Here is a 14,467-nt window from a genome sequence, read left to right on the forward strand (position 1 = left end):
ATATCTACTACTATCTTTAATACTATCACTATCGTTATTACTAATAGCCTATATTATTATTATTATTATAACTAATATTAGTAGCCTATTACTGATGCATTAATCAGTTTGCTTTTAGATTATTTTTACCGGTAGGGCTTATTATCGCCCCATGGCTCTTTCATCTTTGTTATTAAAGCTGTAGTCATCATCGAGGAGAGTCATTCTTCATTTTTGTCGAATTTTATTTCATTAAATCAGAGGTCAAGTAGGCTATAGGTATATCATCTCCAAAGACAACCGTCTAGTGAAAAAAAAACAACCACTTTTAAATACCCTACTTAAATCCTTAAAAAGAGTAATTTAACTCATGTGTTGTGTGATCTGATCTCCAATGGTGAAATAAACCGGTTGTGATATGAGTAGTCTGTTATTTTAGAAGATAAATTTAATATATAATTTAATATATAGCCTAATAAAAATAATATTTTATAACATATCACGACATATTACTGTCTGTAACTGTTCGTCACTAAAGCGTTTTCTAAGATCATAATGTCTGATATTATTATTTTTTTTTTACACACACAATAAGCGCGTGTGCGTAAAGTTATAGTAAACCACCCCCCACCTTTTTTTTTTTTTTGAGTCGCCGGACCCACCCACCTCCTGCGTTCCGACCTCCCACTTCACAAATTAAGCACTGCCTAAAATCATTACATAACTTATTTAAATAACTATAGCCCTATCATTAATAATAAAACACAGGTCAATCAAGTTTATCAAGCTGGCGATTTCACTCCAAATCGGCAAATCCATTGAATTCCTCATCCTCGGTGTCGCTTCTGAACAACTCTGCCAACTCCAGCGGCAGACGAAGTGCCGTTTCCTCTTCTTCTGCGTGGCTGTCGTCAGACTCAGCATCAGCTCCAGTTATTCCGCGGTGAAAAAAAAAAAAAAACATATATACGTCGCACCGGAGTATAAGTCGCATGGCTAGCCGAACCATGAAAAAAAGTGCGACTTATAGTCCGAAAAATACGGTACGTCAGTTACGTCACTGTATACGTCAGTTAGGTCGCTACGTTTGCATAAACCTTGGTGCGAATATTGAAGCAAAAACAACACGGAAGAAGCAGCAGCAGCAACAACAATAATAATAATAATAATGGTTGACTTCGCATTTGTACAGCTGCTGCTTCTTGTCGCTTAAAAATGGCGATCTTTCGCGGTCTTGTTATTGTTGTTGGTCTTAACAACTCCGCCCCCCCGCTGACGTAAGCGGTTCTTTCCTCTGGCCCAGCAGAGAGTTGGTGCTAGCCTGGAACCGGTTTTTCTGGCCCCAGAGCCAGTTCTTTGTCAGTGGAAACAGAAAACCCGGTTCCAAACTCAGCACTGGCCCCGAACCAGCCCTGGAACTGCTTTGGTGGAAAAGGGGCAATAGTGAACTGCCAGCAGAACAGCAGCTCTGACAGTAATGCAGCTGCAAATCACGGGTTTATATTAATGCGCTTTTTCGAGCACATTATCATTTCTATAGTAACAGCTCATTCACAGGGGCTTGTAACGTGTGCACTCCGTGTAAACAAATTAAAAATTTGCGTAATCGTTGATGTGGTGAAATTTTTTGGAAGGAGAAATGTGTTTGCTTAATATTAAGGAAGGAGTCTCCAGTGTCAGCGCTTTATAAAAGTCAGAGGTAAAGCTGTAACCTGAAGTTTTCTGACATCTTCAGGACTTTTTTGTCTTAACTTTAAGAGAGAGATTTTAAAAAATCAAGAGCCTGGTGAAGAACAGCTGCTTTAACATAAGTGATGACAAGAACTCACTTCCACAACATTAAATGTTTAAAAAAAAAAATTGGCTCACCTTATTAGAAATATGTCCTAGTCTGATGGTTTATAGATAGAGGATTGTATAAAAGGCTAAAACCCTCCATAGTAGGGGTGGGTGATGTGACAAAAATATATCACAATACTTTTCTACATTTAAAATGTATAGGCCAGAAAAATAAGTGCTGCATGTAAAAGAAAAACAACAATATATTAAAAACAAGAGTTCACTGATGCTTTTATTTAATATCTACCAAAATTATTTACTTAACCTGAAATGAGAACAAAATCTAAAATTATTATACTCTTAAAGGGCTGATGACACGAACATGACTCTATGCAATTTCTTAAATAAACTACACAACATGGCAAACATGTTAGATTTCTGTTATAATTACGTGAAAAGAAGCTGTTGTTACCCGAATATCCAGCTTTTAATTGCACAGCGCAAGAAAACTGGGTCCGTGGCTCGCGGCCATGCTGTGACGTCAGCGGGAGAACACGCTGCGGTTCACTGGCTGTTCTACTCTGGTTCTACTCAATGGAAATGGCGCATGAAAACGCCGGTGAACTCTCTAGTGCTAGCTCTTCCTCTTCTGGGAGTCTAGAATTGTGTTGATCTCTTCCGAATAGAATCTATGATAGCCTACCCTCTTTACCCTTTGCCTCTCGTTGCTAGGCGGCAGTTACATGAAAGCCGCAAGCTTTCACAAGCAAATACATGACTGATATCACGCTGACTTTATGATTACATTTATGATTATCATGTAGAATCTATAGCTCTACGTACCTTTATCTTATGTCGTTTCACAACACATGTTCTGACAGGAGGACTGTCTTTGGATCCGGCATAGCTACTAGTAGACCCCCTCCGGAATACTGGCAGTGTTGCCAGATTGGGAGGAATCCCGCCCAGTTGGGCGGTTTCAAGTGCATTTTGGTGGGTTCTGAACATATTTTGGGCTGGAAAACTTCAGCAGTATCTGGCAACAGATACTGCTGACGTTTTCCAGCCCAAAATGTGTTCAAAACCCACCAAAATGCACTTGAAACCGCTCAACTGGGCGGGAAACCTCCCAATCTGGCAACACTGTGTAGGCACTGCTGATGGTAGTAACACACGTTTGTGCTGAACTGAACACCCAAGAGATTCTTTTAAGCTGGGAAGGGTGTCGGAACAATCCAAATCGAAGTGTTCAGAGCACAGGACGGATGTTGGTGAGGGCTCCCACTTGTCACGAGTGCGCCTGACTTGCTTCACCCACTTCGCATGCAGCTCGGGATCTCTGGGAAACTTGAATAAACTTACCCCATCCTTGTGGGTTTTGGCGCAAAAGCCGGCAACACAACGCGAAGGCATAATATATATATATATATATATATATATATATATATATATATATATATATATATATATATATATACTAATAATGATAAACTGAACACCTGTCGCATCAACAACAAACTGGTAAGTTAGGAGGAAGGTTCTTTCGCTGACGTCATATAGCTCCTCCTCCTCCTTCGTCTCCTGGGTGCCGCAGCCCTGTCAAATTTGCCCAAATAGCCGCGTTTATCATAACTTGTAAAATAGGTGCCTTCGTGAATTAATATATGGATCATCGGGAATTACTTTTTATGTTATAAAACATCGCCAAAGATGTCAAAAACGTGTCATCAGCACTTTAAAATGACATTTTGTAATTCTGAACATTCAGTGCAAAATTTTAGCATTTAAATCTGTGGTTTCCAGCAGGAAACGTATTCAAATGTCTGCTTGTGCTAAACCACACGTGTTACTGATGCAGTAATTGTTGATGAGGTTGGAAAATCCCTGGAGTATTTCTGCATCCATTCTGGAATTTTTTTTTTACGTGCTCATAAAATGCTTCAATCCCAACAGGGAGCTCTAGATGACCTCTAACTCCTACCTGTGTTCCTCAGATGTGGGTTCAGAGGAGGCTTCATGGAGATTGTTAACCTGGACCCGGAGGTCAAGGCCCAGCTGGTGAAGCTGCTCTCGGTCAGTCTGTGCCCCCCCGTGGCCGGACAGGCTGCCATGGACGTGATCGTGAATCCTCCTCGACCAGACGAACCATCCTTCATGCAGTTCCACAAGGTTTGCAGTGGCCTGTGTAATTTGTGTCCTTTGTTACTTCAGAATGATAATTCTTCATTAAATATCTATGTACTGGTGTGTGTTTCAGGAAAAAGCAGCCGTGCTGGGAGCTTTAGCAGAAAAAGCAAAATTAACAGAGCAGATCCTTAACGCAGTGCCTGGGATCAAGTGTAATCCTGTGCAGGGGGCCATGTACGCGTTCCCTCAGATTTTTATCCCTCCAAAAGCTGTGGAACAAGCTAAGGTACGTCCTCTCTGCTTCATATTGAAACCTGAACCTTGGCATTCATCAATGATTTTGTAAACTTGATTATAAACACAAAGGGTGTATAATGGCGTGTAAACCAGAGTATAGTAAAAGACAGGCGTGTTGTGATATTTAAAATTTACTGACTGTGACCAGCTGAAATGCAACATCTGTTCACCTGAGCTGTGATTTACCGATTTTCCTCTGATGGCCGTGTGCAGGCTTTGGGAATGCAGCCGGACATGCTGTACTGCCTGCGGCTCCTTGAGGAAACGGGAATCTGTGTGGTACCTGGCAGCGGCTTTGGACAGAGAGAGGGCACGTACCACTTCAGGTAGTGTTACTTCCCAATCTGCCAGTGCTCCTCAGTCCTGGTGCAAGGCTTATCCGTCCTAAAGTCCTAAAATCAGGTCTGCTTATATTGTGTATTCGTTAGAAAGGCAGCTGTTTTAAGAAACACACAGACAAAATGTTGATTATTTTATTTAAGTGTTCATAAAGTGTCCATATTTACCAATATGTGGCAGAAGAAGCACACGTTACCCATAATCCATTGCTGAGAAATGGCTGAGTGCGTTTTTTTTTTTTTTTTTTTTTTTTTTTTTACAAAATTCACATTCAGATGAGTTTGTAATCAAATAAAGTGTAAGGTAAGCTACATTGTCTGTAACCTAGAGATAAGGGATCTTACATGTTTAGCGTTCCTGTCAGACTTGGTGTCACTGATGGTGTTAATTTTTTTCCTAACCCACTAAATTACCCACCTTGATTACAGGTATTAGCCACCTACAGAATGGGTAGATGGGGAATGTAGTGCAGGGATCGAAACGAGCAGTCGCACACTCGCCAATGCGAGTTGGAAAGGTTACGGGCGACTAGTGACAACATGTACTCGACCGAGTGGGCGACTGGCTCGCCACGCTATATATATCAAACTACTCACTGCCTCGATGATTTCTGTCAACGATTCTCGCCCATTTTAAGCAGAACTTGGTCTATTTTACCGTTTTTTACGATAATTTCAATAGATTTTATGAGACATTTGTCAAGTTGGCATAGACGCGGGCGCCGCCATATTGTTTACGTGCGCAGTATACACCGCTACATGCAGCATGGCTGCACAAAGTTTCGTTTCTTCCCGTTCATTTTCGTTGCTGCCCGTGAAGACAAATGTAACTTGAACCGCTATTGGTCAGATAGATTAGACCCCCGCGAAGTTTAAAAGTCCTTGGCTTGACATTTTTTGACAGCTATCAAAACAAACGGATATCGCTCAACAAGTATGTGGCCCTTATTTCTGTTTCTTTTAAATACTTGGTAACAAAGCCACCATTTTGTTTTTCTCTACTCACAGTATATAAGCTGATATCCTAGTATTAGAGTAGCCAATTAGAGCATGCGATTGCTCAGCCTGCAGGTGATGAGAGGGAGTATATGGCAGGAGACGCAGAGCCCCAGGAGAGACAGAATGAGGAGGTGGAAGATGAAGATGACGAGGAGGCGCAGCATGATGTGGTGTATGACCCAATAGATGATGATGATGATGATCTGGATGAGGGTTTCGAAGATTGTGATGATGATGAGATGACTGAGGAAGAAGTTTATAGACAGTTGAAATTGATCACTCATGTATAATATGGTTATATTATATGAAAAAATATATAAAATCGGCTTGAAATTTGTAATTATAAATACGGACCAGTGCTACTCCATTCGGACCAGTACCTCTGAGAGGCATGGACCAGTGCTCCCAAATTCCCATTTCGATCCCTGTAGTGGTGCGGGTTGTTTGAACTTTGCTTGATGACTGACTACTGCTTGTTTTAACTTTGCGTCCTGCTGAATGAGGCTGTTTGATGGTCAGAATCGCACTATAGACTACTTCCATAATGTCATGTGGCTGATAAATCGTGCCCTGTTCTCCCAACAGCATTTCTTTTTTTTTTGTCGTTTCTCTGTTAACTTTGTACATATCTATCATAGAGATTTATCTCACAAATCATAATTGGTGTATTCAGAGTTAAAATGACGTTCGTCACCAGAAGTCTTTGTATTATATACAAAACCCTTCTACACTGGAAGGGTGACATTAGATTTGCATGGGCTGAAATTCTCAAGAACAAGAAGTGCCCTGTTTGTGTGTAGGCTGTAAGAGGAACTGCGTTTATCAGATTTGCTACTGCATTCCTCAGAAGTTTCACTTCTTCCGTTCTGCTTTTCTGGTTCATTTCAGAATGACTATCCTGCCATCTCACGAAAAGCTGAAAGTGCTCCTGGAGAAGGTGCGAGACTTCCACGTCAGGTTTCTAAAGGAGTATTCGGACCTAAAGGACCCTCAGTGCAATGTTCCAGCATGAGCTACTGACTGCTGACCTCGGGATACGTCTGAAATTTTACTTAACACACTAACCACAATCGCAGTTGTGTTGAGTAACATTTCATGTACATAAAAGACCCATAATCTGCTTTAAATCCCCTCAAAATTCAAAAGGACTATTTTTCATGATCTATGTGCCTTTGTGCTCCTGTAAAATAATGAGGAATGGGATGGAGTCAATATGGTTGAGTTAGAAAAGATCTAACACTAAAGCATGAGATGGTGAAAAGCTCCTTTTTATAGGGTCTGAATGAGAATGGGATGTTTTCTCAGTATTTACAACATGACTCATCTTCATTAAACACAGGTGTTTGTTTTTGTTTGTTTTACATTACAAAAGAGATGACAAAATTAGGTTTGTCAATATGACATTAAACAATAATGTATTTATTTGGACCTCCTTCATGGTATACAAAGTCCCTCCAGTTATATCCCTTATAAATAAAAATATTGCGTGGCTTTAAAATGTATGTAATTAAAATCAATGACCAGGGCTGCTAATAAGCTAGCTAGCATTCAACTAACTATGTTCGTTAGCAAACTAGCATGACATTATGCTAACATGTAAGGTAACTATTTAACTATTATTGAATGAACTATTAAGGCTACAAGCAAACTAACAAAAACTACTAAATTATCCAATTGAACCCACTACCTATAGCAGCTTTTAAATTAGACAGTAATAGGCTATAATTGTAATAATTTAAAGAAAGATTTGCATTTTTTTATTTTCAGATTTGTACTGTGAATAGTTTCTGCTTTTATTTTTATAAATAAGGGATGAGAAGAAGAGAGGTGCTCCATAATCATCTGTTCTATTTAAAACACTTTTGTACTTCCCAGGAATCAGCTTTATGCAGCATTAAGTACGGTAACACAACTGGGACAGTACTGAAGAAATTTCATAAATGCACAGTGCATGATGATTAAGGGTTTTTATTTTGTTTTTGTTCTTGTCATTGTGTTACTGCTCTCATCTGATATTCAGTTTTACAGTGTATTTTTGTATTGAAATTAAAAAATCAAGAGTTTGCAGAAAAATAAATAATAATACACATTTTAATTTCTTGCAAACTTATTACATTTTGCACATCAGATACAAAGAATTGCCAAACTTTTTATCACGGTTTACAAAAGTATCATTTATACTGTATTGTGGTGTTTTTTGTTTTGTTTTTTAAATAACCTCATAGCTAAAACAGTGTTCCCCCTTCTGGAAATTTCATCCATCACGTTTTAACCATTTCATAAAACTCTTGAACAGAATCATGAGATTGTGATAGTGTATGCAGGAAACGCCTTTAAAAGACAGTTGTATATGAATGACATGAAATTTTTCTCTCCTTGTGGGCAAAAAATAATGCCCAGAGATGATGCCTACCTATGCAGTCTCCTTCCAAATGTTTTGCAATTTGAAACATCTATTATATCAGTTTAATGATTATCTGTACATGCCTGAACTCAAAGACTGAACTACTGCATTACTGTCATTTTGCTTCAATGAATTTGCCTTTTATTTGTGGACGTTCATGTCATGGAGTTCATATTAATGAAGGCAGATCAGTTATGTCTGAATTTTGCAAGTTACATCCACTTTTTCTTCTTTTTTTTGTTAGTGTCTTCATTCATTTTGCATTGCTTTTATTAACGTCTCATCTGACTAATTTTATGTAAATAGTAATGAATTTAAATACCAAATTAAAGCCATCATTAAAATGAAGACTGTTAAATTACCATTTTGGGGCCTTTTCTCTTTATTTCATTCCTCTGTTAGAGCAAATAAATAAATTTAAATTTCAAGTTTTTCTCCTTTTAATGAATCAGTAGAATTGCTTCCAGGACACAATTATCCCAGTAAGCAGCCAAAACAGCATGAGGTTCTTATTCACACATGACCTTGATTTGATCTGAAAATGCTTCCAAAAATAAGTGTTTTTTTTGTCTGTGGTTCCTCATGGAGAACAATGAAATGTTCTATGAAGAACCTTACACCTGAGTGTTTCTTTTTGGAAATAATTCCATGCAGGAAGGTGGAACTGTATGGAAATCATTCAAATATTTATGTTTAATCCCAACCCTGGTCTTGGACATTTTAGTGTTTTCCTGACTCGAACACACCCACCTTAACTCAGCAAATACAGTTAGCTGATAAGTTTGGACAGGCATGTTGGAAGCATAAAAAAACCCCAAAACATGCGTGCAGGACACTGGGGGTTCTCTAGGATCTCAGGCTGGACACCTGAGAAAGAGATTAACAGTCTTATCTGTAGTGCACAAATACAGGAAACAGTGAGGCATTTGGAGATTTAGAAGAAAAAAAATAACCTTGCAATTCATTCTTTCTGATTGTTGCTGCACCTGTGATTAATCACATTCACTCATGATGAGTTTAAAGCCAGGTTCAGTGGTGAGATGTGGTTTTGAGAACATGGCTGCTAGAAAAACTCTAAAAGAAAGCCAAAGTTCTGAAGGTGTCCAGAGAGACCAAGCAGCTGATAAGCTCAGGAAAAGGAAAGAGCTGTTCATTCAGCAGTTTGAACAGGAAGGTTGGTTTCCCTGGAGTATTATTAATGCTGTGTCCACTATCAACAAATCCCTGTGCGTTCTGAGGCTGAATGTCTGTCTTGTAACAGCTCAGGAACGAGTCAATGAAATGGAGGCCAAACTGGACAAATTGTTGGCAACACTGGACCGAGCAGTGAAAATAGAGATGATGAAAATGCCTCCGTCTCTTCAGACCACGTTGATTAAAGATATACTGAGTGGTAGGTTTACTTTTTTTTTTTCCTGTCGATAAAACTTATAAATCTAGTTAATGTGGTTTTACTCCAGCACAGGAAACATCTGTTGGGGAAGTTACAATGGCGATCGGGGTGAGTTTGTGTGAAATGTCTCCATCTTGTGGTCACTTGATATAACTGCAGGGTTGTTGATTTCTAATGTGTACTTCTTTTTAATCTTTGCTATCTTTTGTACATTCAGTCTGTGTCTCCAGAGATTAACAAGCCTCTCAGCAGAAAGGCCAACAGAAAAGGTAATCTGTTGTAGTAAAAATCTTCACAATACCTATTTATTCAAGTAGTTCATGGCATTGTTGGCAATGTGGCAAATATGCATCAAACTGCATCTAAAATAACGTTTTTTTTTTAACTCAATCGTTTTGAGACTTGATCTGTAGGCTTGAGAAACTGTAGAAATAAGACCCTAAATACTCTTGTATGTACTCCTACAAAGTGATCCCTGAAACCTGGAACAGTCCATTTCCCCCTTAAAGACAATACCAACAGAAACTGTTGGTACTTATTCTGGTTTATTGGTACTGTTTTGCCCTTGAAAGCAATATTATGCTGACTGGCTGCTTTGTTTGGGGATCAAACAGTCCTATAGGAAGAAACTGTTTAGTAACTTCTTGTTTAATTCTAAAATGAAATGTTAATCCCATATTGAACTTGTGGTTGTCCTTGTACTGTGGAAACAATGTTCTCCTAATTTGGGGGACCTTAAGAAGGTTTTAGGAAGGCTTTTAAACATGTATTTGGAGGGGACTCCCTCACAAACCATTCCAGTTAGTAAAAGTATCAAGCAGAAATGGATAGTTTTGCTTGCTAAACATGAACATCCTCATGGAAATGCCTCAGATCTTTTGTTCAAGTTGAAAATGTCTAAATTGTATTAAATTTTGTATTTCAACTTGAGTCAGTTTTCTGACCCTGTGCATGCCATCTGTCAGGTAAGGCAAGTACAACAGCGGCAGCTGCACAAAGATCTACGGGTACGGCAAAGATGGATGATGAAAACAAGGTACAAATCCTTCACAAGAAGTACACAGACTCATTTTTATAATCCTCTTATTTCTCCTTTTTTATTTAAATACAGAGAAGGCCCAAAAAGAAAATGCAGACCAGTAACAGTACTGGGAATTTGAGGTAGAGTACACTTTTGTCATGCACCAAATGTAGTTGTACATGATGCAGATAACTTGCAAGACGCTGTTTATTGATCAAACATGTTTGTCCAGATGTATCCCTGTATCGGTTTGTGTAGTACATGAAGGATCCTGTACTTGACTACACACCAGGGGTATAGAAAGGACTGGTGTAAAGTTATTTGTATAGCACTTTTAACAAACATTGTTGCAAAGCAGCTTTACAGAATTTGAACGACTTAAAACATGAGCTAATTTTATCCCTAATCTATCCTCAATGAGCAAGCCTGTGGCGACGGTGGCAAGGAAAAACTCCCTCAGACGACATGAGGGAGAAACCTCGAGAGGAACCAGATTCAAAAGGGAGCCCATCCTCATTTGGGCAACAACATGACTAACAGTTTTAACATGAAGTCAGTTTCGTTGATGTTATAACTCTCTTCATTGATGGAAATTTGAGTGCAAAACTGTTCATGACAACTGCAGTCCTAAAGTATAACGTTGGGACTGAAGTCAAACATGAACAACTACAACCCTTATTTTAACTTGTAAAGTGGCTACAACTGTTGTACTGTAGGTTATTAAAATTACCTGAAACTAAAACTGTGAAGCTGGTATCTACTTTAACCATGGATCCAGTCCCTCCCTACTTGTACCTTAACTAGTATACTTGACACTGTTGCCACCTGCTGGGTACATTTGGAACTGCAGCATTGACTAAAACAGAAACCTGATTCTTGTTATAAGGGATGATTCAGAGAATGAATCTTCTGGGATGTCTTCAGAAAGCTTGAATATTTGAACCCTGTAAAGTCCTGGTTTTCTCTTGCAGATGTGCCTCAACAATTGGTGCTAAAAGGATTCAAGAACATGTGATGAAGCTGAGTGATCAAACTCTTCGAGGGGCCAATACGAGGTAAGGCTTAAACATTGGGTTGTGCATGATGGTCTTCTGAAGTGACTGTACATCTTTCTTTTTGTTTTATACAGACTACGAAGTCGGTCACTTGGTGAGCTCTCAGGACTCGCAAGTGCCACCATCACTACCTCTCTTGGAGAGGTAGGGGTACCTTAAGAAGTTTTGGGGGGGGGGGGAAATTGGATATGACCACTGAAATGTATGGCTCGTTTCCCTACCAGACCTTGTTTCTGTCGGAGGAGACCAAAGATGAGGTTGAACTTGAACTTCTGGATGAGATGGCTTTATTACAGATGCTAAAGATTAAGGTGAGGGATGCTAGTGAGTGTGTAGGGTGGTGTTTTGTGGTTTATTAAACTAATTTATTTGCTTTTAGGAGCTGATGGAGTACCTGTGCAACAAAGTCAAGCTGAACAAGACTAATTGATGGAGAAGCTTTTAAGAATATTGGTTTTACTGTTTAAATTCTAATAAATAAAACCTTTTTTTTTTCTTGAATACTTTGGGTGCACTAAAGAACACATGCCTGCCTTGGGGGGGGGGGTGTTTTTTTTTTTTTTAAAAGAGGGGGGGTGACTGCATGAATCTAGAAGTTGGTTTCAATTTGTAATGACTCCTCTGGAATATGGCTGTATAGGACCTAAATGTGTACAGTAACACTTTGCTATGCAAAGCTTTAGTAAAGGCAAGTTAAGATGCTCCCAACTGCCCATATCTATAGTTTCTGGGGATTTGCAGGAAGTAGAGCTTCACCTGACTATCACTTAATGTTGCACTTTAGTTTTCTTTAATAAATAGAAGTGGGAGGTAAGTGAACAAAACAATGGAACCAGCAACATGTCCTAAAATCATTATACCTTTATTGTATGTTTTGCCTTGCTTATATTACAGTAAAGGTTCACAGTGGGATATTCACCAAAGGAAGCCACAAACTTTCTCCAGAATACAAATATAATTAAGTTCTTGGTTACACAACTATACTTTTTATATTTATTTGTTGAATGTGAAGTGAACAGCAATACAGTTGAGGTCAGGGCTCTCAAGTTTTGAAGTCAGTTCAGAGTGAGATTTTGTCGGGAAGGGCAGGGGTGGTGTTGGTGAGGGGTGTTGGCAGTGGCATACAGGGGAGGTGGACGGGGGGTTATGGTTGTGTTAGTGGCAGATTTTGAGGCCTTCAGTATGGGGGTAGGGGGCTCTCACTTGAAACCCAGTGGTTCCAGGCCTGCCATTTTAACAGCCATGATTGAGGAGAGAGTTCCGTCAAGGGCAATGTACAAACAGAAGTGCGTAATGATCTACTACTATATCTGTGTATTTTGCAGTTTGGCAAGTACCCAGTAAAGGAAGAGGGGAAAAAAAATCCACATTGAGTTTTCATTCAAGTGTGCAACACTAGGACTAAAAACAGGTGTCAAATAGCTGTTGAAATTAGCAAGGATTCAAGATTGAAGTGGATAAGCTCACAGACTCTGGGCAAACTGATTAACATTATTAGCTGGAGACAATATTCCCCAACATCAGCTTTCATTATTTTTGTGATGCAAGTACTAATTTCGTTCAGGAAATACAAAATCATAGATGATTTACTGTACTGTAGGCTACTCATCGAATATGTGCAGTATAGGAATCATGTTTATAAAATCACTTCATTTTGCTTTTACTTAAGTTATTGAACTTTTTATTTTTAAGGACTATTTTTATCTATTTTTAGACATATTTACTTCTTCCTTGATTCAGGAGCTTGGTTGCAATTTTGAATTTCCCGCCGGGGATATAAAGTAATTCTGAATATGGCTTAGCATAGCTACACAGGTGACTGACTGACTAAAAAATACTCACTTATTCCACACTTCAAAAGCAGCATACAAATGTAAAAGGTGTGGCACAGACTTGACTTTTATCTATGGCTTGCATAGAATTCTTTTGAAATGGATAAATCCTATTTCTGCCTTAATTTTGAATAGTTTTTAGATAACTTCATAGAAGCGTTAGTCCTTTTTTTTTTGGGGGGGGGGGGGGGAATGCATTGTCATTGACAAAGCAAGTAGCTGCCATTTTGCTGAGTCACTCAAGCTGGTTCAGCAAGAAAGTGTGACTTTCTTGACAAATCACATTTATTTATAAAGAACTGTTAGCAAGTTTATCATATAGTCATAACCCATATGAGGATGGGTTCCTTTTGAGTGGTTCCTCTCAAGGTTTCATGTCTGTTTTCCTTGCCACTGGTGCCTTGGGCTTGCTCATCAGGAATCAATTTATTAGGTGATAACATATGTTTGGTCTTTGTTTGTACTTTACAGAACAAGAGTGGTCTGAGAGCACAATATTCCCCACTGGCAACAATGCCATAACGCTGGTAAAATGCAACGGATTTGAACAAAGTTACAATAGGTATAGACATAACGAGTCCTGAAGTTTTGTGAAATTCCTCCAAAAATTGAGTTGAGTTCAGGTGAGTATCCTTCCTGGGACTGATGGATGGACAGCGCCACAACATAATCCACCTTTTGGCTGGCAGGGAATAAAAATTGTGAGGGAAGTTGATTTCAGAAGTAAGCACACCTTGATGAAATTGCCAAAGTACAGCTTTGGCAATTCTGTGGCAAAAATTTGCCCAAATTAAATGAAATTTCAATGTGTCTGTTGTAGAACACTCGGCCAAGTTTGGTGAAATTCCTCCACAAATTGTGAGCTGATTTCAGAAGAACGTACACCCTCAAATTGTCAGTTATTTAATCAAGGGTCTGGTAAAATTCACAAATGAAAGAGAAGAAACTTAAACTGGTCAGAAGGGCTGGCTCAGTCTTGGACTGTCCTCTGGACTCCATTGAGGTGGTGGGTGAGAGGAGGATGTTAGCCAAGCTGACCTCAATCATGGAGAACCCCTCTCACCCCCTACATGAGGCTGCAGGGGCTTTAAGCAGCTCTTTTAGTAGTAGACTGCTACACCCATGGTGTAAGAAGAGATACCGCAGGTCATTCATACTTACTGCTGTCAGACTGTATAACACAACTTGTAATGTAGCACCAATAACCTGTTTGTCGTTATATTTGCACTACTTCACCATTACT

The 14,467-nt window shown here is 39.1% G+C and overlaps 2 protein-coding genes across 2 annotated transcripts in view; both read left to right on the forward strand.

The window, feature by feature from the left end:
- gpt2 (glutamic pyruvate transaminase (alanine aminotransferase) 2) overlaps positions 1–8,260 on the forward strand; it is a 53,141-nt gene extending 44,881 nt beyond the window's left edge. Inside the window, exons 8-11 of the mRNA XM_060911913.1 lie at positions 3,753–3,927; positions 4,016–4,171; positions 4,396–4,508; positions 6,408–8,260. Of these exons, the coding sequence (XP_060767896.1) occupies positions 3,753–3,927; positions 4,016–4,171; positions 4,396–4,508; positions 6,408–6,531 (568 nt within the window). The 3' untranslated portion in view covers positions 6,532–8,260. The remainder of the gene's footprint in view (positions 1–3,752; positions 3,928–4,015; positions 4,172–4,395; positions 4,509–6,407) is intronic.
- Positions 8,261–8,979: 719 nt separating this feature from the next.
- Positions 8,980–11,822, forward strand: cdca9 (cell division cycle associated 9). Its single transcript, XM_060911526.1, has 10 exons — positions 8,980–9,097; positions 9,185–9,316; positions 9,384–9,424; positions 9,534–9,585; positions 10,282–10,352; positions 10,428–10,477; positions 11,309–11,392; positions 11,467–11,536; positions 11,617–11,703; positions 11,772–11,822. Exons 1-10 carry the CDS (start codon positions 8,980–8,982, stop codon positions 11,820–11,822), a joined length of 756 nt encoding a protein of 251 aa, XP_060767509.1.
- Positions 11,823–14,467: the final 2,645 nt, after the last annotated feature.

This window comes from Neoarius graeffei, chromosome 27 (genome assembly GCF_027579695.1).
Source record: "Neoarius graeffei isolate fNeoGra1 chromosome 27, fNeoGra1.pri, whole genome shotgun sequence".
Classification (NCBI taxonomy): domain Eukaryota; kingdom Metazoa; phylum Chordata; class Actinopteri; order Siluriformes; family Ariidae; genus Neoarius; species Neoarius graeffei.